General features: G+C 44.6%; 1 protein-coding gene across 2 annotated transcripts in view; it reads left to right on the forward strand.

The window, feature by feature from the left end:
• LOC311244942 (breakpoint cluster region protein) overlaps window positions 1-24,035 on the forward strand; it is a 66,264-nt gene continuing 42,229 nt past the window's right edge. For both annotated transcript variants that reach the window (XM_084334651.1, XM_084334652.1), the window contains exons 1-5: window positions 1-1,716; window positions 19,180-19,361; window positions 20,715-20,819; window positions 21,437-21,622; window positions 23,361-23,468. In XM_084334651.1, the coding sequence (XP_084190777.1) occupies window positions 369-1,716; window positions 19,180-19,361; window positions 20,715-20,819; window positions 21,437-21,622; window positions 23,361-23,468 (1,929 nt within the window). In that variant the 5' untranslated portion in view covers window positions 1-368. The remainder of the gene's footprint in view (window positions 1,717-19,179; window positions 19,362-20,714; window positions 20,820-21,436; window positions 21,623-23,360; window positions 23,469-24,035) is intronic.

A 24,035-nucleotide genomic window follows, 5' to 3' on the forward strand; every position in this document is an offset into this window, starting at 1 on the left:
ACCACGAGTGGATACAACTGCAACGGTGAAGAGTGGGGAATACCGAAAGAGAGAAGGATAAGTTTTGTTTTCTTGGACCTCGTCTATGGATCTTCTGAACATGCGCTAGAACTGCATTCTCTAATGGATTTATGGTTGTTATTAAAGTCGTATAAACAAAGCAGAGAGATAATATATTTAGCTAAAGAATTACAAATTCTCCTATTCGAGCAGATCTTTTTTGTCTGAAACAACGCTTCACGATAATTATTAGAACCATATATATATAAATAATGAAAGGCAAGAGTATACATTTATATTCAAGTCTTACTTTAGAAAATTATTTGATTGTAATATCAGTTGATTAGATACTCAGAATAACAACAACAATGGTTGAACCGGTGGGCTTTGTGGAAGCATGGAAAGCCCAGTTTCCTGAGTCAGATCCTCCTGGCATGGAGCTGAACTCATTGGGGGACATTGAACAGGAGCTTGACAAATGTAAGACGTCTATCAGGCACTTTGAGAAGGAAGTGAACAAGGAGCGCTTTCGGATGATTTACCTTCAAACTCTGCTGGCCAAGGAGAGAAAGACTTATGATGGACAGAAATGGGGTTTCAGGAGGCTCTCCCAGGTGACTGCAGGAAACCAGTCGGGTGGCTCAGACAACCAGAGGTCAAACGTGCCTCCTGAGGCACCAGCAGAAGAGCAGCAGATAGTGGGCGAGACAGCAAGGTGCAAACAACCTCCAGGGGGAAAGGTGGACGGTGTGTCTCCATCCAAACAGAGGGGTGGGGTCTCACCCGTCAGACAGGAGACGGAGCTACCCGATTTCCCAGTGGGCATGGGCTCAGTGGCAGCTCTGAGGTCCAACTTCGAGCGCATCAAGAGAGCAAACTCTCAAACGGCTGGAGATGGGAGAGGGATGTCAGTGATGATGGCAGGTCCGGAGAGACCCTTCTACGTCAACATGGAGTACCATCACGAGAAAGGGCTGGTGAAAGTCAACGACAGGGAGGTCTCGGACAAGATCAGCACCCTTGGGTGCCAGGCCATGCAGATGGAGCGCAAGAGGTCCCTGCACTCGCTCCCGGGGAACCTTTCAGCTGCCCTGCTGGGGGACATCAGCAAGTCCATCCACAGGGGCAGATCCTCTGAGGGCAGCTGCAGCTACAACGGGTTGTATGATGATTTGGAGATCAATCCCCGCTTCCTTAAAGACAGTGTCATCCGTTCCAGTGGGGGGAGGCCTGAGCCTCAGCCCTACACCAGTGTTTATGTTGGGGGAATGATGGTTGACGGGGAAGCCAGAGTCATCCACATTAGGGATCACAGTGTAGAGGAGGATTCGCACCTGACCTGGCCAAGGCGCTCTTACTCGCCCAGTGGCTTTGACGATATGGGAGGTGGCTACACGCCAGACTGCAGCTCTAATGAGAACCTTACTTCCAGCGAGGAGGACTTCTCCTCTGGCCAGTCCAGCCATGTATCTCCCAGTCCCACTGCCTACCAGATGTACAGGGAGAAAAGCCGCTCGCCCTCCCAGCATTCTCAGCAGTCCTATGACAGCAGCAGCCCCCCCACGCCCCTGTCTCAGAAACGGCTGAAGCAGCAGGTGGTGGTGTCTGAGGCCTCCATCATCGGGGTGCGTAAATCGGGCCAGATCTGGCCCAGTGATGGAGACTCCACTACCTCCAGTAGGACCTCACATGACAACAGTGTCCAAGGAGATTTGGGTAGGTCTAAAATGCAAAATATGTCTTCATAAGAGATTCAGGATGGTTTTCACTTTCATTTTCAGGATTAAAGACACCAAAGTAGAGATATGAAAACACACATACTGTAGTTTAAAAGCACACTAAAGGCTCACTCTATTCACCCTCTCGTCTAATGTTAGTATGAGATATGTCTGTGCTCACTTGCCCCAGCTGACCTTGATCCAGACTAAATGGCAGTTAATGTGTTAAATGCACCCGCAATCTCTTTAATGAATCTCTTTAATATTTATTATTTTGTCGTAATATTATAAATCTCTTAAAATGTTTCCTGCAGGATTATTAAGCACTTTTAATGCACTAAAAAAACTCCCACTGAGCCAGTGGGTTTAGAGTTCTTTGAGGACATCGTTTTCTTTACCCCCCCCCCCCCCCCCCCCCCCCCCCCCCCCCCCCCGCTCTTTGCCCTGCGAGTGCTGTAGTACTCTTTATGGAGATGCTCTGATTGAAACAGCGGGTGCCCTCAGGCTTCCAGCCACTCTACCCTGTTCAACCCAGAGTGTTTTTGTGTCAGCGCACATCAGTGTTGTCGTTGTCGGCTCCGGGTAATTAACTTAAAGGGGTTTGTGTAGCGTGATAAATTTAGGGAAGCTGTTTGTTTGGCGAGGCTGACAACTCTACTACTAAAAAGACGATGCAGGGCTCAAAGTGTGTCACATGGCTTCCCATCAGAATTTCAGGCATCAGTGTTTCCTGTTGTTATACGTGAACACAATAGAGGAATCAGTCATCCTGAATGCCTATTGACACTGCAACAATGTAACAATGTTAAGTGGGATAAGAAGGGTGGCCTCTGCAACCATAGGTGCTGCTGCCAAGGACATGGAAAGAGGAGGGAGCGAGGGTTCCTCCATTATTAAATAATTTATCAGTCAATGTGCTGTTACTGCTTTCATAGCAGGGCATGGATTTTTCTGTATTTCATCATGACTATCGTATCATTTTCAAACCAGCAGGATAGGGATACTATATCTGGGTAGAATAGGAGCAGAAAATAGTCTGCTCTTACTGTAGCCTACCAAAAAGGGTTATCCCTCCCCTGTGGAGAGATGAGCAGATGATCAGAATAGGCTGTTATATAAGGTGATTGAGTGCAAAGCTCTTGACACAAAGCATGCTATGAACAAGCACATAGTCCATGATATAATCGGCATGAAGAGTAAGCCACTGCATCGCTCTGATGATAGAGGCTACATTCAGACTGCATGCAATCAGATTTATTTACTTTTTTGCTCATATGTGACTCGGATCTGTTTTTTCATAACTGTGTGAACACTACAGCACAAATCACATGGAATCTGAACTTTTCAATTCTGATTTGGGCCACTTTCATATGTGGTCCTAAATTAGTCTGAATTTTTGCTATGCGACCTCAGTCTGAACAATCGGAATTCATGTGACTTTTACATCACTCTCTGCACTGGCGGGAGTCACTCAGTGAATACAAACATGGAAGACAGGCAGACAGAGACAGCTATGATGGAGGTGATCAGGGGAGGGACAGTGAGGTATTTACCTGATAAGTATTTAGGGTGATACTTCTGTACTGTAAGCAAAACTTGAGGGGACGTATCATAACCAGTCTGTGTTTGAAAGCATATTGAAAGAAGAAATTGCTCTCCTCCTTGCCACCATTATTATCTGCTCACGAATTAGCTGTACATCAACTTGTAAATTAAACCATAAACGGTGACTTCAGTGTCCTCCATGTTTACATCCATCTTAGTTATTGTTTATTTGCACATGGAAGTCAGTTCAGGAGAGTGACCAGTTCACACTGGAATCTGATATTGGCCAAAAACAAGTGTGAACAGCCAAACATATAAACCAGATCTGAGCAATACATCGGAATTGAGTGCTAAGGTTTATAGTGTGTCTGCTTTATGACAATTGTCTTTAAACATAAGCCAAAAGTACCCTGTTGTGATATTTCCTTTACTCCTGCAGCTTCATGAAACTTCTTAAATCTTTCCAAAAGAAAAAGAGCTTAATTTGTAAGTGGTATTTCTTTTGTTAAAATTTTTGTTTAATAGCTCTACATTCCGACAGCCATCACTGATATAGAGTATTTGTTCAGTAACATATTTTCTGGCATCCCTTCTTACTTTATCCAATCAGGAGTGAGAACCCTAGATATTTTTGTCTAGATTTTTACAAATCTTGTCGAGACAAATTAGCTGGCAGATTATTTTACTTGTTTCAAGCACATATTTGCTTTTATCTCTTATTTTTGTAAGACCATTTATGCAGTGTGGAGTTCTCTCTCCTGATTGGATGAAGTGGGAACGGGATACCATAAGATTTATTTTCTGTTTACTGCAGAGTGGAGGGACTGGGAGACCCACTGACCAAACACTCTATATCAGTGATGGCTGATATAGAAAATACCACTCATAGCACCTTAAGAATCAATGTATATGAATAGTCTGTTTGTGGTCAAAGGTACATGTTACTAGAACAGTTTATCATGGACCATATTCACACGGCAGCCATTTTGCTCTTATGTCATGCTCAGGTTGGGATTTCTTTGATGGTGGTAAAGAATGACTTGAGCAAAATGTCTGTCGTGTGAATATGATCATTGGAAATCTTTGTCTTCATTTAATTAATTTTAAATGAATCTATTTACCCTGTGGTATTTAAATTCTACTATTAATATTCATGATGTGATTGTCCAAAAGAGGACATTTTACTGAGGTAATGGCACTGCTGCCTCACGTGAAGTTAACCATGATGCCTTTGTTGATTACCAGGAATCTGGAATTATTTTTGATTCCATAATAACTTTACTGTGAGCATTGCTGGATCAGGGCTTGAACAAGGGGTGGTTTTGAGGCAATAATTACAATAAACTGTTCTCTGTTGTGGCCAGTGACTTCAAGGGAGCAGTGGGAACGTTTTTTGTTTATGTTTTCATCATAAAACGTTGCAGCAGCATGCACTGAAATCCATTAAACCAGCCAATTAAACCTAGCATGATGTCACTGTTATAAAGGAGTTCTGTAAGACGTAAGCATTTTTCAACTGTTAAAGTCAGCTTTATACAGAGTATACTTGGTTAGCCTCTGCCTAAATTAGGCTGTAGACTCCTGTAGTGTATGTTTATAGTATATTTAGATTACAATTTGAAAAGTGATGTAATAAATAGACAGTAAGGCATCAACATGGTGTCCCAACACAGGCCTCCAGTGTTTTCATGCTTGGCGTAGTGACGGGGTCTGCCTGTGCCCAAGGAGGAAGGACAGACTTGGCATTAGATTGCCACAAATACTGACTGACATAAATAAAACACTGCTTGTACTGTCCTTCACCAAGCCACTACCTCCCCTCTCCTTGTAATCTTGGGAAAACAGCCAGTCTAAAATTGACACATCTCAGGGACCTATTTTTCTATGAATAGGAAAGTTTCTGCTGCCTTTTGCTTTCTGCTTATCTAGGCCAAACTTAGCTGTGAACAGAGCTTCTGATTAGCTGTGGGCCTTTAAGGAGGCCAGCTCTCTGATGGGCCTGTTTTGCCATAATTAATTATCATCAGGATTCTGACATGCCTGTGGCCAGCTTTTTGCTGTGTGTAAAGGGAGAGACTGGCTGAGTAGTAGACACACGGCCTCATGGTTAATGTATTATTTTGAGTGGCAGAGGCTACAGAACACCAAGTCAACTGAAGGTGAAATGATAAGACTCCCATTAGTTTAATCATAATCCCTTATGCAAAAAATAGGAACCATTTCATTTTTAATGCATTTTTGCTGAGCCTGTCTCAGGCAGCATATGTGGGACCTGGCACAGCCTGTAGGTATTAGGCAGACAGGTCCATCTGAAATGGGTTTGACCCATGGCTTTGACATTAATGGAAAGTGTCTTGTCTGAAAGGTGATGAAGTCTGTCTGAATGTCTGGCCTCAGGCCAGCGGTAGGTAGGCAGGATTTTTGCTGCCTCAGCAGGAGTCAGATAGGTGCCAGGCTGGCCCCCACACCCCTAGTTAATGGCAGACATGTGAATATTTTAGGCCCCCTAAGGAAGCCCAGACAAGGCTAATCATTGTACCTGGATATCAACATCTGAGGTTTTGTGGTTAAGGAAACTAAAGAATTTTAGCCTCTCCCTTTCCTTGACTAAAATGTAGTAGACCTACAGAGGAAGTGCTCCCAGCCCTCAAGGGCAACAACGTGTCTCTGTGTGTGTGTGTGTGTGTGTGTGTGTGTGTGTGTGTGCGTGTGTGTGTGTGTGTGTGTGTGTGTGTGCGTGTGCACTTATTTTTCAAGTCAAGTGTTCCTTTATTAATCCTCTTGGGGAAATTCAAGTCATGTCAGCAGCAGGGAGGGGGATTACAGGTAGGATAGGTAGTAATAATAATAGAATATAGAACAAAGTGCAAGTGTGTAGCCCGTCTCGTATTGCCATCTCTGCGTCTGTATGCCTTTTTAAGGGGGAGTGAGTTTAACTTGCAGTACCGCTAACGTCCACAGTCACTTCACAACACTTGAAGTCCATCGTGACGCTGGATTTACTCGCGGTACCTCCGTTACACTCACCCCCCTAAACTCACTCCACCCAGGGCATCCGGGTCTATCGGCACCACTGTAGCCTGTCTCGTATTGCCATCTCTGCATTGTGTTAGAGTTCGACCCCTGTTAAGGGATTGCCCCGAGTGAGTCTCGAACCCCGGTCTCCCGCACCGCGGGCGACATCGCAGACCACTATACCAAGAGGTGAATTCACTTCTTGGTAACGTGTCTGTATGCCTTTTAACACATTGGTCGCCAAAATCGCTTTCCAGCGTTATTGGCCGCCATGCGTTGACCGCCAGGATCGCTGTACAGCGTTTTTGAGATCAATATTTAATTCTTTCGCCATGGCAGTCATAATTCATATATACACCATATATGCTGCAGCTGGACCCTATAGGTGACTGCAACGATGGCTCAATACCGCCGCCTGGTGGATGGTCGGGCGAGTTACACTCGCCAACAGGATGTGCCCATCAGTGCATCGATGAAACTCATCCGGCAGTCACATCTCGTTGCGGGACTCCCGACAGACACTATGTACATAATGGATCGCTTTCTAAACGTAATAATCTATATGATTTCGGCGTTTATTGCGACATACAAACCGGAAATGGACCTAGGCGATCGGCGTCGTATACTTGGGATCTTTCACCGCCAGTCTCATTGGCCCACGGTAAGAGGAATATAACGTTATTTTCAACCCGATTGTGCGTTTCCTTGTTTGCAAACCATCTGATCAATATATCCACCCAACCTACATAAAGCATTTACTGATGATCGGGGAATTATAAACGACCCCCCCCCCCCCCCCTTTCCTCCGCGCATGATGAGGCATAATGTATACTGATCATATACATTTGAGTTTTTTGGTGTAGCGTGTATGGGGGGGAAACGGCAATCGATAATCTATATAATGCGTTTGAGCCTATAACTAGCGTTTTTGGAATTACAGCAGAAAAGATTAAAAACATACTTATATTCTAGAAGGTATTAACACAACAATGTATGAATGAAAAAGTATAACGTTCCCACATCCTGAACGATAGATAATCGATGTTGAATGGGCCATAGTAATGTCAATATAGCAATACAATTTAAAAAGTTATAGCCCTGCAAAGAAGGTAAACATCTCCATAGACTTACAGCGCTGGCAGAGAGGGGTATGAGATGGGCATAACCCCCGGCGGGCAATGTGTTAAGGGGGAGTGAGTTTAACTTGCAGTACCACTAACGTCCACAGTCACTTCACAACACTTTAACCTGTTCCACCCCAGGTGAAAATCTGCATAAAATGTATACCTAGGTAAATGGAATATTGCTCCACTTCTACAAGGGCTATTTGCATATTCTTGGTATCTAGGTATATCTATGGACCTCAGTGAATGTATTCTCAGTGTCAGAAATAGTGTGTCTATTACTAGGCTTGCTTAAATTGTGATGAAACAAAGGAAAATATGAATTATGATTTTTCTTTTCATCTTTGACAGTGAATAACACCATGATAAAAATGACCAGACTTAAAAAACTACCACTGAACTCATTCAGTATCCTCTTGAGATCATGTGTACAAAAGATCTAAGGAAATTAATAAAGGGAAGATGATAAAACTGAAGGTTCTGTATATACAGTACTGAATTCTCCCATCCGGACCAATGCAATTTGAAATATTATTATAGAATATATGCTTATACATTACCTTATTATAGCCAATTCGCACATTTATATATATATATAGTATCTTTCAAATGGCCGAGTTCAATTTGGATATAGTATCACCAGGCGTGCATAATAACAGATACTGATATTTACTGTAATCGACTGTACTTTTTATTTCCCCCACAGTGTAACCATTTTGAAACTAATTTCAGATCTAACTGTTCCTACATGGTAACAATAGTGAGGAGAAACTGACTGCGTTTCAATATTTGTCAAAAACGTTACCTTTTGTAGCTTATTATCGCGAATCATAACAATTATTGATATGATTCATTCAGAACGCTGAACTTTGAACCACCATAGTATGTGACAGGAATTGTAGATCGGAGAAATTTCAACGCTGGCCGATAGCTATGAATCTCCTCTACAAAATGGCCGCAAAAAACTACAATTCCCATGGTTCAACATTTCCATTTCCGGTTCCGGGTCAGATAGGCGATTGCATATCGAAAACTTAAAACGATGTACACTTTTAACCTATTGCCAACCTAACGTTTTACATTCTACATGCATTTGTGACATAGTAGTGATGTTAATACTTGAAAATGGTTGATTTTAAAATCACAAATTATTTTCATCATTCATAAAAATATGCCTATATGGTCATAATGTCAAAAGGGGTCGGTACCGACCCCGTCGAGTGGAACAGGTTTTAAGTCCATCGTGACTGTGGATTTACTCACGGTACCTCCGTTACACAAGTAGTAATGATAATATTGATAATAGTAGTAGTAGTAGTGAACAGCAGTGAGTGGCAGGATTCAATCAGACAGTAGTAATAGTGATGATGGTATAATACTATACATGGTCCAACTCCAAACCGTAGTAACACACTGCACCAGAGTCTGTGCAGTGTTTATTAGGAGATAGTCCTAACAGTTCTCAAGTTCATCTGCCGTTAGCTCTCCAGCAGTTGGCAGCAGTCCGTGCCCATGGTTGTGGAGCTTGATGCGTACTGGCACGAAAGACCGGCCGATGCGGTTTGTGGTGCGTCGTGGGGGGATAAGTCTATGGCTGAACGGGCTCCTCATCCTGGCTAGCTCTTCATAGAGGGGGTGGGAGGGGTTTTCCAGTATAGCGTCCGTCTTTTTCCTCGTCCTCCTCTCGGCCACCACCTCTAGTTTGACCAATTCAACTCCTAGTATGGAGCCAGCCTTCCTCACCAGTTTGTTAGTGTCTCTTGGGTTGACGTTACCCCCCCCCGCCCCCAGCATACAACTGCAATGAAGAGGACATTGGCAACCTCAGACGGGTAAAACATCTGCAGTAGCCGACTGCACACGTTGAAAGACCTGAGTCTCCTCAGGAAGAACAGTCTGCTCTGTCCCTTCCTGTAGAGGGCCTTGTGTTGTCCGACCAGTCCAGTCCACTGTTCAGTGTACTCCCAGGAACTTGTAGGTCTCCACCATCTCCTTGTAGGTCTCAGACTTTGACACTATCCCCGGGGTGTGTGTGTGTGTGTGTGTGTGTGTGTGTGTGCGTGCGTGTGTGTGTGCGCGCGCGCCACTTGCAGCTTCTCTGAAGTGCCCACCAAGAGCATTTGCTTGAGTGTGTGTCTAGGGCTGCAACAACTAATCAACAACTAAAACAATTTTTATAATTGATAGTTGGGTAGTTATGTTTATGTTATGCTACACCTCCATGGCCTGTTAACACTTAGTTTGTGTTTTCTTCTTTTATTTATTATTATTTAAACCGCTCAGCTCCTTTCAAAGTGAAAGGACTCTTGCACTCCTGATGTATAGTATACATTATGTTTGCTTTTTGTTTTATAACCTTCAATTTGTAAGTTGTTTTATTTTTTGCAAGAGCATTGTACAAGAAGAGGAATAATATTTAGTTTTTTGCAATACATTGTGGCGTAGTGGGCAAGGCGCTCGGCACGAAATCTGGAGACGCTGGGCTTGCCTGTTCGAGCCCAGCGCTCCACATTTGCTTTCAGTTTAGCTGGTCGTTCATACTAATACACATTGGCCGTATTAGGGGGTGGGAAACTGATGGGTGGGGATCGGGCGTTGTGGACAGCGACTCCTACAGGTCGGTTTGTGCGCCTGCGCAGTAGAATCAGGAAGTGTCGGGGGCAGCGTGAGCCTCCCACGCGTTACTCCTCGCCACTGAGAGATCGAGCTGCGCAGGTGAAAAGATGCGACTGCTGTTACCTCAAGTACCGGAGGGGACTTGTGCTATGTATGACTTAGTCCACATTGCAGCCGGCTTGTGGGAGGCAAGAAACAGCGTTCGTGACAGGGGAGGGTTGAATTGGATGATACGAAATTGGGATGGGAGAAAATATAGAAATGGGAGAAAAAGTGGATAAAAAAAAAGAAAAGTGGGGTCCCCAATAGTACCCTCCCAGTCAGGGGTCCTTACCATGTAGCAAAAACGTGTGTGTGTATTTTGTGAGAGAGAGACACCTGTTGTTCTTGGTGGCGCACTGGGTAAAGTGGTGAGTAGTGTGTGTGTGGGGGGGGTGTGTGTGTTTGTGTGTGAGAGAGAGAGACACCTGTCCTTCTTGGTGGCGCACTGGGTAAAGTGGTGAGTAGTGTGTGTGTGTGTGTGGGGCAGGGGCGTAACTTAGGCCGGGGACATCAGAAAGTGTCCCCGGCATGTTTTCAGAATGCAGTTATTGTACCCCCCACGTTTTTCCGTCCAAAGATAATACAAATACATGGATGTGTGTTTGTGTGTGAGAGAGAGACACACCTGTCCTTCTTGGTGGCGCACTGGGTAAAGTGGTGAGTAGTGTGTGTGTGTGTGTGTGGGGGGTGTGTGTGTTTGTGTGTGAGAGAGAGAGACACCTGTCCTTCTTGGTGGCGCACTGGGTAAAGTGGTGAGTAGTGTGTGTGTGTGTGTGTGTGGGGGGTGTGTGTGTTTGTGTGTGAGAGAGAGAGACACCTGTCCTTCTTGGTGGCGCACTGGGTAAAGTGGTGAGTAGTGTGTGTGTGTGGGGGGTGTGTGTGTTTGTGTGTGAGAGAGAGAGACACCTGTCCTTCTTGGTGGCGCACTGGGTAAAGTGGTGAGTAGTGTGTGTGTGTGTGTGGGGCAGGGGCGTAACTTAGGCCGGGGACATCAGAAAGTGTCCCCGGCATGTTTTCAGAATGCAGTTATTGTACCCCCCACGTTTTTCCGTCCAAAGATAATACAAATACATGGATAATAAACGGACGACCGCAGCGACCGCGCAGCCAGCACTAGGACCACACACAGAAAATTGCTGATTGTCTCTGAGCTGAGTCTCTGACTACCTGTCCTATTATTATGCAAAGAGCAGTAGATGGGGGTCACATTCTTGCCCTGCACGGGCCAAGTACCCACTCGCTACAGTACTTGCCTTTGCATAATAATAGCTCGGGTCGTCAGCCGAGCCGAGGTGTGTTTCCTGTTTGTTTCTCTTGAAAATAATCGTGGTTCATAAGACATGACCAATGCGTGTTTACAGAGTCCATCAGCAAGACATAATCATTTGCAAATCAAATGCCCACCCTACTGATCTGTTCATGTGTTATAATAATAAGTGAAAAAAGTAGTAGAATGCGCTCACCTCACTAGACTTGACACTGGGTGCTGTAACCTCTGATATCATACATAAAAATAGGGAAACAATGTCCACGTTTTTCCAAATTTATTGGCAGCCTGTAATCATGACGTTTCGGTGTGAACACACCTTCAGAATGGCTTGCATGACTGCATTTCCCTATTTTTATTTATTTAATTATAATAATAATAATAATAATACATTCGATTTATAATGCGAGCACCTGCATTACAATCAAATGACTGATCTGTTATGTGTTATGCACCCGAGTCTCGAGAGGCACTTTATAATAGAAAAAAGACAGTGCAAACATGTATATGTCGCTTACAGTTTATTATGCCTATGCAGCTCGTTTATTTTGACAGAGTTAAAAAAATTTCACTAGTATCATTATATTAAATTAGCGGACGTGCAGCTGGACTAGCCCTGGCTCCACGATGACCACCTCTTACAAGAGGCGCCACCGCCTGGGAAAATGCGTATTGCACACCTGGTATTAGAAAAAAAACTTGGGGAAGGGGGGGCGCCCCCCCCTACCCCCCCCCCCCCCCTGCGACGTCACTGACCACGCCCCCTAATGTCCCCCCCACCGCTAGGAACAAAGTTACGCCACTGGTGTGGGGGGGGGGGGGGGGGGGGTGTGTGTTTGTGTGTGAGAGAGAGACACCTGTCCTTCTTGGTGACGCACTGGGTAAAGTGGTGAGGAGGTGCCAGCTCTTTAGTACAACAGCCCAGGCAAGCACTTGCTGCTCAGGGAGGATAAGGATGAATAGCTGAGTTGTTCTTATTAGAAACTCTAAAGGAGCAATGTTACACTCACAACACAATTCCTTCAACCAAGGTTTGAGCAGTTTGTATCAATATGACCCATTTCTATTTACACATTTCTAGCACTTTGAGATTCTCACAATATAAAGTGTGGTACAAATTGAATCTATTATTATTATTATTATTATTATTATTACACTCATGCTCGCACACACACGCAGATGGTTCCTAATGGTAGAAACATATCTGACATGTTTAGGAGACATCAGGCCTTCTTTGCAGGGCTCCCTCTGCTCAGTAATCCTCCCTCGTGCTGTGTCTCACCCTTCTGGTCCTCTGGTCTTTAGCTCCCCTCCCAGGTCCCACTCAAAGGGCCCTCTGTGCTGCTGGCTGGCAGGCCAAGTGTTTATGGAATGTCTCAGCTGCCTGTGGGGGGGGGGGGGGGGGCTAATGTAAAGTGTCGTATGAGTTCACCTCTCTTAACAGCTTGACCCGTGCTGGAGCTTGTTGTGTCGCCATCGGTCAGCAGAGTTTGCTTTAGGCGATTGCACTTTGTACACAATGAGCCCTGTCAATGTGACTCAAAAGCTTTAGAACAACTTAAGCCAAAGAGTTCAGTTAAGTAAATTTACATAACATTCCCGTTGTTGTTTTCAATTGACCTATCTCAAACCCTGCACTCCTTCCTCGATCCTCCAATTGCAACTCTTGCTTTCCTTGAAAACGAAAGTTGTTGTGATTGGAGGATCAAGAAAAGAGGGCGGGTTTGAGATGCGTCAAGATTTTTTTTCACCAAAGGAGTTGGAGTGAAAGTGAGGGAAGTTCACAAATCGAATGGCTCTTCAGTCAAAACTGGGCCGTGTTCCATGCTATGCCAACTAACTACTGTTGGCAGCCACTCTGTGCTGTAGAGCCAATCGCTGCTAGGCCATTAATGGCTCAGCCAATCAATAGAGTAGTAGAGCACTAGCAACGTTTGTAAAAACTTGATACTAAATGGTTATGCTGAAAAGCAAATGAATGCTTTTGTACACAGTACACAACCATTTCATTGGCTGCATGTGCAACTGAAAACTGCAAAATATTGTTTTTGTGGTGAAGGCTTCCTCCATGACACACTACATTTTGGGAATACACTCATTCCTGGAAGTCATTTTGCTTTTCTCGTCACTGCTTACATATATTCTACATGGATGCTAACCTAAATGTGATCATACACTCATTATATACAGTAGGAAGCTTCAAATATCAACAGTTTTTTTTTTAATCTACTTTTTCTCCCCATTTTTCTATTTTTCTCCCGTCCCCAATTTCGTATTGTCCAATTCTACCCTCCCCTGTCTCGAACACTGTTAGGCCATGCCTCCCACAGGTCGGCTGCAATGTGGACGAAGCCTTGCATCACGTGTCCCCTCCGGTACTCGAGGAAGCAGCCGTCGCATCTTTTCACCTGCACAGCGCGATCTCTCAGCAGCGAGGGTCTGCGTGGGAGGGACACGCCGCCCTCGTCGTTTCCTGATTCTACTGCGCAGGCGCACCAACCGACCTGTAGGAGTCGCTGTCCACAACGTCTGATCCCCACCCACCAGCTTCCCACCCCTAATACTGCCAATTGTATTAGTATGAACGACCAGCCAAGCTGGTAGCAACGCCAAGAGCTGGGCTCGAACCCAGCATCTCCTGCGTTGGTGGCGAGCGCCATTCTGAAAGACGGTCATGAGTCGCAACTGTGTCATACAGAGAAAACAAACATCTGTAAAATGAAGACTTGTGTCCAAATTTAGTTATCAGTCATAGTTTATTTTCAACATTTAGTTAGTGGGACACAAGTGTTGAGATGTGACATCATCTATTTTCAGTGACAAAGTAAAACTATGTTGGTTTTTCTCCCTTCCATTTGAGTCATTTAGGTATAGGTTATGTCTACATATAGGCCATGCTTGCACATGCACATTTTATGTATGTTTGTGTGTTCAATATTAAGGTCACAGACTGGAGCAATTATTCTGCCTTTGATTCCGTCTCGTGTAGAGCATTACAAGCACTGCTCTAACCACCCTGAGCTATTTCGACACACTTGATTAGTAGGTGTGCTGGGCAGGGTCGCTAGGAGTTCTGACCTACGCCGCACAGCGACTGGCACTAATTTTAGGCTGCCGCACAACAGATCTAAGCCCAGCGTTGGTGGGCCCCAACTGCATCCACTGCCCATGTGGTTTGCCTCTCCCCACTCCAGCAGATGCTTCAGAACCAACCAGGATGTGATGATGTTTGGTTGGCTTAGCCAACACTAGCACTCTCTGACAGTTTGCCAAAAAACACACACAGTCCCTCCTTCTTCATGTTGATCGTCCCCCCCATTATGGATGCCACAGTTGCACGCCTGGTTCTTTTCAGCCTGATGGCTCAGGGGGAAAAAAGGAGAGAAACACATGCTGTTGAAGGGAAGTGAGTGCAGCCGCGTACTGATAGATCAACCCTGCCTGGATAGAATAATAAGCCTCTTCAGTACAGATGGGATTTATGTCTCTTCTTTGTGGGCTGAGGACCCAAATGTCGCCACAGAGTCCATGTGAAGTGGATTGCAGATAAATCCATCCCTCCCATATTTCCATTAGTCTCTCATGAATTGAGGATAAACATGAAAGGCCACCGGGGTCAGCAGTGTCTAGCGTCTGCCATATCACCCCAGCCCCCCCTCCTCCCTGTGACTCCTGTCTCCCCAGTGACCATGCAGTCGGGAGGAGAATCCATTTACTGGAGCCATAAAGTGGCACTAACCTTTTAACAACATCACACTTTGGTGTATTCTACTGCCCCCCACCCCTTAAAAAGGTGCAACGTTTCTCGATATATATATACGGCCATTAGTGAGGCGACACCGAGGCTATCATTCATTGGGGCTTTTTCAATGCTCAAGTTGCAAATGATGGAATGCTAAAAATACCTATTCTAGGTCTCTCCTTTATTGGATCGATTATTAATACATTAGCCATTGGATTCCTACTTTTGGAACAGTGTGAATCATCTAGAATGTATTTCCCATCAGTACAAAGACATTGATGTTCCGTGTTTAGTACTTTTAATCAAGCAGTTAGTGTGTCCAGATCGGCCCTGCAGGATCAACACAGGCTGTCATTCTGATTACTGTCTGGACCACTTCCTCTGTGGCGTGAAAGACAGTGTTTTGATGCAGGCATCACACTGAGAACAAGATGCTTATATTTCCAGTAGTTTGAACAGCATCAACACAATCCATCAGTCCATTTTTAAGACGGAATCATCCATAGAAAACTGCTAAGGATACACATTTATATCCACACATGGTGTTGTAGTCTGTATGAACGCTCCACTCCGTAGGGAAGGCCTCATTTCAGTTGTTTCATATGATTGTGAATCTCTTCCGTGAAACTGTCTTGGCTACACATCTGTCATTCCCCCTCCGTTTGTCTGTGTTTGTCACTGTGGATTAGGATTACAGGTCTGAGTATGTGTCTTTGCTTTGTCATCAGTAGAAGATTGTACATGTTCCCATATTAAACTTCTGTAATAATCCTCCTGTCAGGTCTGTTGTTTACATGCTGCAGGAAGGAACATAGTTTTCATAATGACTGATTACTCTCCTCTTGACAAGGAGTTCTCGCTAACCAGCAGTTTGGCGCCCAGTCCTCCTATGCATCCTTGGATCCTATTTTTAGGTGTCTTTTGTGTTCGGTAAGACCTTTGTGGTAGTGTGGGAAAGCAAAGGATTTCCCTTAGAGCTGCCAAATTAAACATTAGGTAGTCATTTCAACAAAATCCTGTGTGAATTTATGCAACCTAAGATTCATAAACCTAATGTTTTTCAGAATGCAGGCAAATTCAATTATTTAAAAAATAACAGAGTACAGCGACAGCCTAGTGAAATCGGTTCCCCGCTGATCCCCGGTCCCATACAGCTTGATGTCACAGCTGTCTGTTTAAGCGAACTTATGTAATGTTATTAGAATGTATTTATTACGGCTCTATTGCGCAACCGAAACCATTTTAAGCTGTGGCTAGTTGGGTGTGTGGGACAGGGGCCATGTAGGACTGGATCATCCTGCCGCTTTTGAGACGGACAAGGTTTTGTGGATACTTGGCCTGTTAGTTACTTAATTACCACAGAGGCAGTGGAAACAAGGACCTGGTGTTATCTCTCAACCACTTCCACGAGGCCTGTTGTTCAGGTTTCACCTCTGCTAAATCGTTCTATTGTGAAAGGCATCTCAAAGGCACTGAGAGCAAATATAGTTAGTATTATATGGAATATAACATGAGCTCAACTCTGGATTAAAGGTGCAGTCTGTTATTCTAATCCAATATAGAATTCAGTGAATATCTCCTTGCGGTCTGCTAGCTGGAAACAAATATCCTGTGTTCGTACACAACCCTGGCTCTGTAAATAGGAAACAAACACTATTCCAGTCAATCAGCAGTTTGTTCTCATGCACAGGACAGGGGGATGGGGAGCGGGAGGGGAGATGAGGGAAAGGGCAGTAGGAGCGAGAGGGATGGTAATACTGGCACATGCTAACGTAGTGTTAACAAAATATCAATGATCCCCAGGATCCCAGGAAGAGTAGTTGTTGCCTTGGTAACAACTAATGGGGATCCAGATAAACAACAATCTTTCTCCAAAATCACTGACTCCACCTTTAATTGTGGGTGAGTATTGGGAGTGGGAGAGAGGTGTTTGTGAAAAGATGACCTTGTGCAGAAACGCATGTTTCCGCAATGAGGTTGACGGATTGCTCAGCGTTCCGGACAGACCGGCCTGGCCACTTCCTCAGAACCAGCCCCTATATAGTGACTGGAGTCATGAAGCTATACTGAGGGTCTATTGTTTTGATATTCACTACAATCTCAACACTGCCACGGTCAAATATGTCTTCTGTGTCCCTTTTTACAAGCTCTTGTAAAATAATTAATAGCGGGAAATACATGTTAAGACAGTGGAATACACTTGAGAATCTAGATCAATAGCATGCATTCTTCAGCGCAGTGTGTTTTCAAAGCGTTTACTGTTTCTTTCTTGTTTAATAGAATTAGAGATAGTTTGTGTGCTTATTGAGGGTTTGTCCCAGGACTGTATGAGAGGATGTGTTATTGTCATCCAGTGTGTCATCCAGTCCCCCGGCTGATGTATAATCTCACAGCAACACACAGTGGCCTTTCACATGGACTTCCCCTGTGCTGTGTGAGGCTGCCTTGACCTGCTATAGCCTCTATCCCTAGTTGTCAATACAGCTCGCTCTCTCTTTCTGCGGGGTCCACTGTGTTTGCTCAAGCCCTCTCTCCTGGTGTCAGACCGTCAGCCTGACTGTCAGCCGGGCCTCTGCCACGGGGGCTTTATCACCCCTGGCTTCCGGAATCCTCTTTTTCCTGTTTTCAGACAGAGGTGAGCTAGTTCTCGAAGCCTCTTCTTAACATACCAGGCCCCCGAGAAGACAAACAGCTCTGGCTCTTTATGGCTGCTGTCTGAGTTCACCCACACCGCACCTCTGGCTCCCCACGTATCCACACTGTTAATCATGATTATAATGACAGCTAGTGAGATGATGAGTCAGCGTGACAGACTGTAATAACAGGAGGCAGAAAGGAACCATGTAAGCTTAAACACAAACACTATATACCGCTGCCTGTGTGAAATCCCACATAGATTCTGATTTCTGAGCATTGAGGGTTCTTTGTGGGATGACTGGGACAGAATCTTGGCTGCGGTGGGATATTACAGTATAGATTCACTATGATCCTGATCATACAAGATGCTGGAGGAGATGTATGTAACATAGTTTGTCATGAGCAGAGCATGTGTGATATATGCCATGCAGTCTCCCAGGTTTATCCACTGAAGTGGGGCAATCTGTGGGGCTGGCACATACTCTGGTAGGTTTGGACAGGCGGCAGGTATCTGAGGGTCAAAGAGGATTTGATACAGACACACACGGCACTGGGTGACAGACAATGAAGCTCTGCTGTTGTGTGTTTATTGTCAAGTGAATGATAATGAAAAAGGTAACAGAATAACGGCACATTTAGTTGCACCCTTAGATTAATAACATTTTGATTAAAAGTCTTTGAATGTGCAGTTGTTTGGCATTCCATGATACCTGATCCAAAAGTACACACCCTCTCTGGTCTTTACCAATTAATTTACACATCAACATCCAACCCTACAATCTTTAGATGAGGACATTTGAAATCATCACTTGTCTCAACCTAAAACAGACTTGCAGTATAAGGTTCTTCATTGGAAGGATTTAGTTGCTGTAGTTTTTGTTAGCAGCACACATACTGTACTTCAATATGAGGTCATGTACAGTTGACCTTTATTCTGACTGTAGTTATATAGATATATAATTATTAGAGATATGGTTATTTGAGTAGAAAAATGCAAATATGGGCACGTACAAACATATTCATATTGATTTGTATGAGAAATAAGATTAGGCTAGATTCTGTTTTCTAAACTAAAACAAGCCAGTGACGTCATTATAGATATTTCACTTTAAGCTGGAAGATAAATACTATACTATATAGTGTGTTTTTGTTCTCAAAATCCAATGGATTTCGAAGGCTATTGTGTAGGGCTATATGCTAATCTGACTAAATGCACCCAGTTTTCTACTTTGTGGACGCTGTGGCAACATAATTCAACCATCAACAATTCAATTTTGATCCTACTGCAAGGGTCTGTTAAAAACTGCTATCCCAGGCACATGGTTACCTCAGTGGAAGTTGCTCCCAAGCTTTGATTTTGCAACATTTCCTGTTTGTTTTGTTTCACGTGTATGTACCGCATCGCATGACTTCATTTCTCCGTGCTTGTCTGACTCCCACGTATGACCTGTTGTCCTTTGTTTGATCTCACAGAGGCCCCCTACAGTGGGACCCCTCCACCCTACAGCTATGACCTGGAGCAGACAGAAGAGCACCCGCACCACCATGACCCACTGGCCTTCAGCACCTCCCCGTCCTCTTCACCACGCCTCCGCTCCAAGAGCCGCAGCAGCCGAGACACTCAGTCCTCGGGCTCCCTGGAGTCTACTCTGTCGGTAATGTTACTGGGTCAACTTCTACTACTGTCCTACATCCTCTTGCAGTAGTGGTGGCTCTGCAGCTCCTGCATTGTCCTTCACTGCCCTCTGCCCACTCATCAGCCTCTGCTCTCAGTAGCTGGTTCCTGGTTCTATACTGCAGTGTTATTAGACTATTCCATGGCACCGCTCAGCATTGTTGTTGTTTGTTGGGGAGCTATTCAGCAATTCTCCACTCCCAACACTGTCACATCCTATAGACCCCCTTTCTACCTAGCTTCCTAGTCTGACAAGTAAGACAAGTATGCTATTCTAAGACTTCTCCTGATCTTTCTGAATATTTCCTCTCTCTCTCTCTCTCTCTCTCTCTCTCTCTGAAGTGTTACATTTCTGACCTTCAAAGATAAAACAATGAGCGAGTAGAGTTTTCCTAATGCCGTCTTTCGCATCCAGTCTATACAGTGCTTTCACCGCTCTATGTCTTCCACCCATTTGGAATAACAGGTCCCAGGCTTATTTTTTTTTTTAACTTTGACCAGTCAGCTGGTTCTTTTAGCGTTTATCGCTTTTTCTGGTCAAGCATGACCGACAGAAACAGGTTGAATGGGGTATAGATCGGGGGAAAGACACTCTGAGAAAATACGGCGAGTCCGGGAGTCGAACTCGTGTACCCCAGATCCGTGACGCGCACGGTTGTCCCCGACGCCGAAATAGCGTTCGAGGTACGCGGTGAGCTACTGGAGCTCCCCTACAGGTCCCAGGCTTAGGAATACACTTGTCTCCCTGAAGATACCACAACCCTTTGGCCCCGCCCTCATGGCCTCTCCCATCTCCCACCGTGTTTAATCAAATCTGCTCTGTTCTGCTCCCTGGAGAACATTCTCTGCAGAGTTCCCACCGAGCACCAAGGATTAGTGTAGATCAAAAACTGTTTACAATCACAATCCCCACGATGAGCTGGTATAGACCGGTTCGCTGTTTACAAACATGCCACGTTCGAGCCAATCAGCAATACCAACCGAGTCACGTGACTAAGTTACCCCGGACCTGCGCGAGCTGCTGCGCCACAAGAAGTACAATGGGGCTCTATGGAGAAACCATGACACTCCCCTGACAAAAAGTTTCAAACGAAAACGGCTGGATGTCATTTAGCCAAATCAGCATGGCTGTGAGTGTGAGAGTATTTCACATTTTACATAGCTTTGGCATGGATTGATTGTTTAGATCGCTAGAAAGGCTAACAAATGAAAATATATTGTAGTCTGCCCTGTTGTTCTGACCAGGATTGACATTCCTTTCTGCCTCGGGTCTGTGCGCGCATATTTGTCATGACATCGTCGGCGAACAGATCTATATGTCTATTTGGGACAGGTGGAGTTGGATCAGGAGAAAGGACTGGAGATGAGGAAGTGGGTTCTGTCAGGGATCCTGGCCAGCGAGATCATCTATCTTCACCACCTAGAGGCCCTCTTAATAGTGAGTGTTGGATAACACACACACACACACACACACACACACACACACACACACACACACGCACACACAAGCACATATCACTTTGTACATTAATGTACATACTCTCTGTTTATACATATGGTTCTACACAGGTCTGGGAAGTCAAGTTAAGATAATCTACAGGTTTTCACAAGTTTTGGAATTGCAGTAAAAGTATGGGAAAATATTGGCTGTCAAGTTCTGACCTGAATAAGCTTTTTATGACATTCCTACATCTATTTGACATAGTATTGCAGTTTCAATTGTTATTAAGTTACTCTTCAGCTATTCTTTAAGAGTAATATGGGATAGCCATTTGTGCAATATTGAACATCAACAAAAATCTTAATTAAAGGGATAGTTTGAAATGTTTTACTTTTAGTTTGTTATTTTACTCCACCAGACATTTGCCTGCAGTTTTCCAAAAATTTAATTTTAGTATTGGGCACTAATGCTACTACCATTCTCTGGGGATAAACTGAAGGTTAAATGTATAAACCTTTTATCACAATGTCAGGTGAGGGAGGAGACAAACTAACTATAATTGAAAATGTTATAAATTAGCTTATAGATGAGGTATTTTGATCTCACTTTACCAGCCTATGAAGCCTCTGAGGGCGGCGGCCACCACCTCCCAGCCCATGTTGACCATCCAGCAGATCGAGATCATCTTCTTCAAGGTGCCAGAGCTCCATGAGATCCATAAGGACTTCTACGACGCCCTGCTTCCCAGAGTTCAGGAGTGGAGCTACCAGCAGTGTGTGGGCGATCTCTTCCAGAAATTGGTATGCTTGTTGTGATGTAGTAATGATGATAATCTTAATTGATTTAAGACTAAAATGAGATTTAGTTGACTAATCAACTGAGGGGCCAGCTCTATTGTGATGGTTTCAAGTGGATATACAATTCAGTTATCATGTCATGTCTTGTTTATTTGTGTAGCCCTTAAACACACTTACATATCTCATAGGGCTTAGGCCCACATTACACTGGAACAACACTCCCTGACCAAGGACCCTCCCCCTACAAAACTTTAATAGGAAAAACGAAAAGGGTGAAACCTCAGGAGTACAATTCAAAGAGCCAGTGTCCTACCAGGACGGTCAGGCATGCAATAGGCTCCATATTAACTGTCCGCCCAGGTGCTCTCATTCTAGAATGAGTTACTATCGTCGTAAAAAACGTTTGAACACGGCTTCCGCTTCACCGCTGGGAGACAAATCACACTGTAAGAAGTTGCGTTTGTCTGCCAGCGCTAAACTTGTTCCATGAGAACTAGGGACGTACCGATCTGACGTTTTCAGGCCCGATACAGAGTACCGATCTGATCCATTACTTTTAATGAACAGTATAGACTTGGACCTTCATTCAGCAAATCAAGTCACTTTGCTTTGATTTCCGACATGTTAGATGTGTTTCTTGGTATCGGATTTATATCTGGGGAAATTCTCAGATATTCTATGTTAGCCTGGTATCGGACCAATAACGATACCAGTGCATCCCTAATGAGAATGTTGGAGCTACGGCTCATCCTCATCATGTCATTTTAGCTCTCCTTCTCTTGTTTAGAAGCAAAGTACCCAGACCTCTCCTAGCATTAAATAACAGGTTGGTTTTGATCAAACAAACTAATATTAGTTGAGTCAGTTACTTTCAGAGACAAGTTAATTACAGCTCCCCCTAAAGATTAGCCTTTGATCATTAATAATAGTTTAAAAGAGGGAGATTTTAAAGAGTCATGGCCTGGTTCTAATGTGCAGTTCATGTTCGACTGCACATGTGAGCAGACAGCCTGGAGTCATCTCCTGCTCAGATAAAAGCCTTGCTTGACCACATGACAGGCAGTAAAGGAGAACAACACACTCCATAGGGGGCTCCTGACTGTAAGAGCTGCCTCACTACTGCACTGTAAGAGGAAAATATTAAACACACACATGCAAACACTAAAACACACACGCACGCCACACACACGCACGCACACATATACACAGACACGTGAGCATACATTCACACCTTCTCACTACGGATGCCCCAATCAAGTTTGTCTGCTCCCAAACCGAGTCATTTAATATAGAGTATTTGCCAATACAGAGTCCTGATCCGATACTATATTTTTTTTACTATATAGTAGTGCACACTTCAAATATATTAAAGTTAGTAAAACTGCAAGATATGATTGGTAATTGAATAGTTCTGCTTAAAGAGAAAAATAACCTACATCACAGCTTTCCCTTAATGGTTTAATTTTATTATGAATTTCTATACCAAATACTGATCAATACCAATCAATTGATCGGCTCCGACCCCTACTTCTCACATGCGTATTCAAATGTACTGGCATAAGACTGAGTGGGGTCCATTCCTGTCATAATTCACTTATTATGTTTCCTCATCCCAAATCGTGCTCGAGCACGGCATGTTACAGTACAACAAACCCAGAGGGCATGGCGGACTGGTAAATTAAACCTATGTGCTTCATTGTTAAACTGCTTGTCGCCCCCCCCCCCCCCCCCCCCCCCGCAGGCCAGCCAGCTCGGCGTGTACAGGGCCTTTGTGGATAACTATGAGGTCGCTGTGGAGACAGCAGACAAGTGCTGCCAGGCAAACATCCAGTTTGCAGAAATATCTGAGGTATGTCCCATGGCACACAGCAGGGCGGGAGAGCGGGCCAGGCTCGGGGTTCAGCAGCCTCCGGGGGGAAGTGGCAACAGAGCAGTGTTGGAGTCGAGTCACTAAATCTCCAGTCCGAGTCGAGTCTCGAGTCCCCAGTGTTAGAGTCCGAGTCCAAGTCCAATTCACCAAAGAAGAGTCCGAGTCGAGTCCCCATTACCCTAGTGCGAGTCCAAGTCATCAAGGTCGAGTCCACTCCACTCTGGCAGTCAAAGAGCTGACATACAAATAATAAAAGGTCTACATTAAACATACATGACACAGTGGTCACCATTTCAAAGGGAGTTTATTTACTTTGTGACACAATAGCCAAACAAATGCACTAGCCATCGGGGCGGCTACGTGGCGCAGTGGGCAAGGCGCTCGCAACGAATGCTGGAGACTAGGCTCGAACAGGATGCCTCCTGTTCGAGCCCCGCTCTCCACATTGCTTTCAGTTTAGCTGGTCGTCCGTACTAATACACATTGGCCGTATTACGGGGAGGGAAACTGAAGGGTGGGGATCGGGCGTTGTGGACAGCGACTCCT

The sequence above is a fragment of the Notolepis coatsorum genome, assembly GCF_963971535.1.
Source record: "Notolepis coatsorum genome assembly, chromosome: 1".
In the NCBI taxonomy this organism is placed as follows: Eukaryota; Metazoa; Chordata; class Actinopteri; order Aulopiformes; family Paralepididae; genus Notolepis; species Notolepis coatsorum.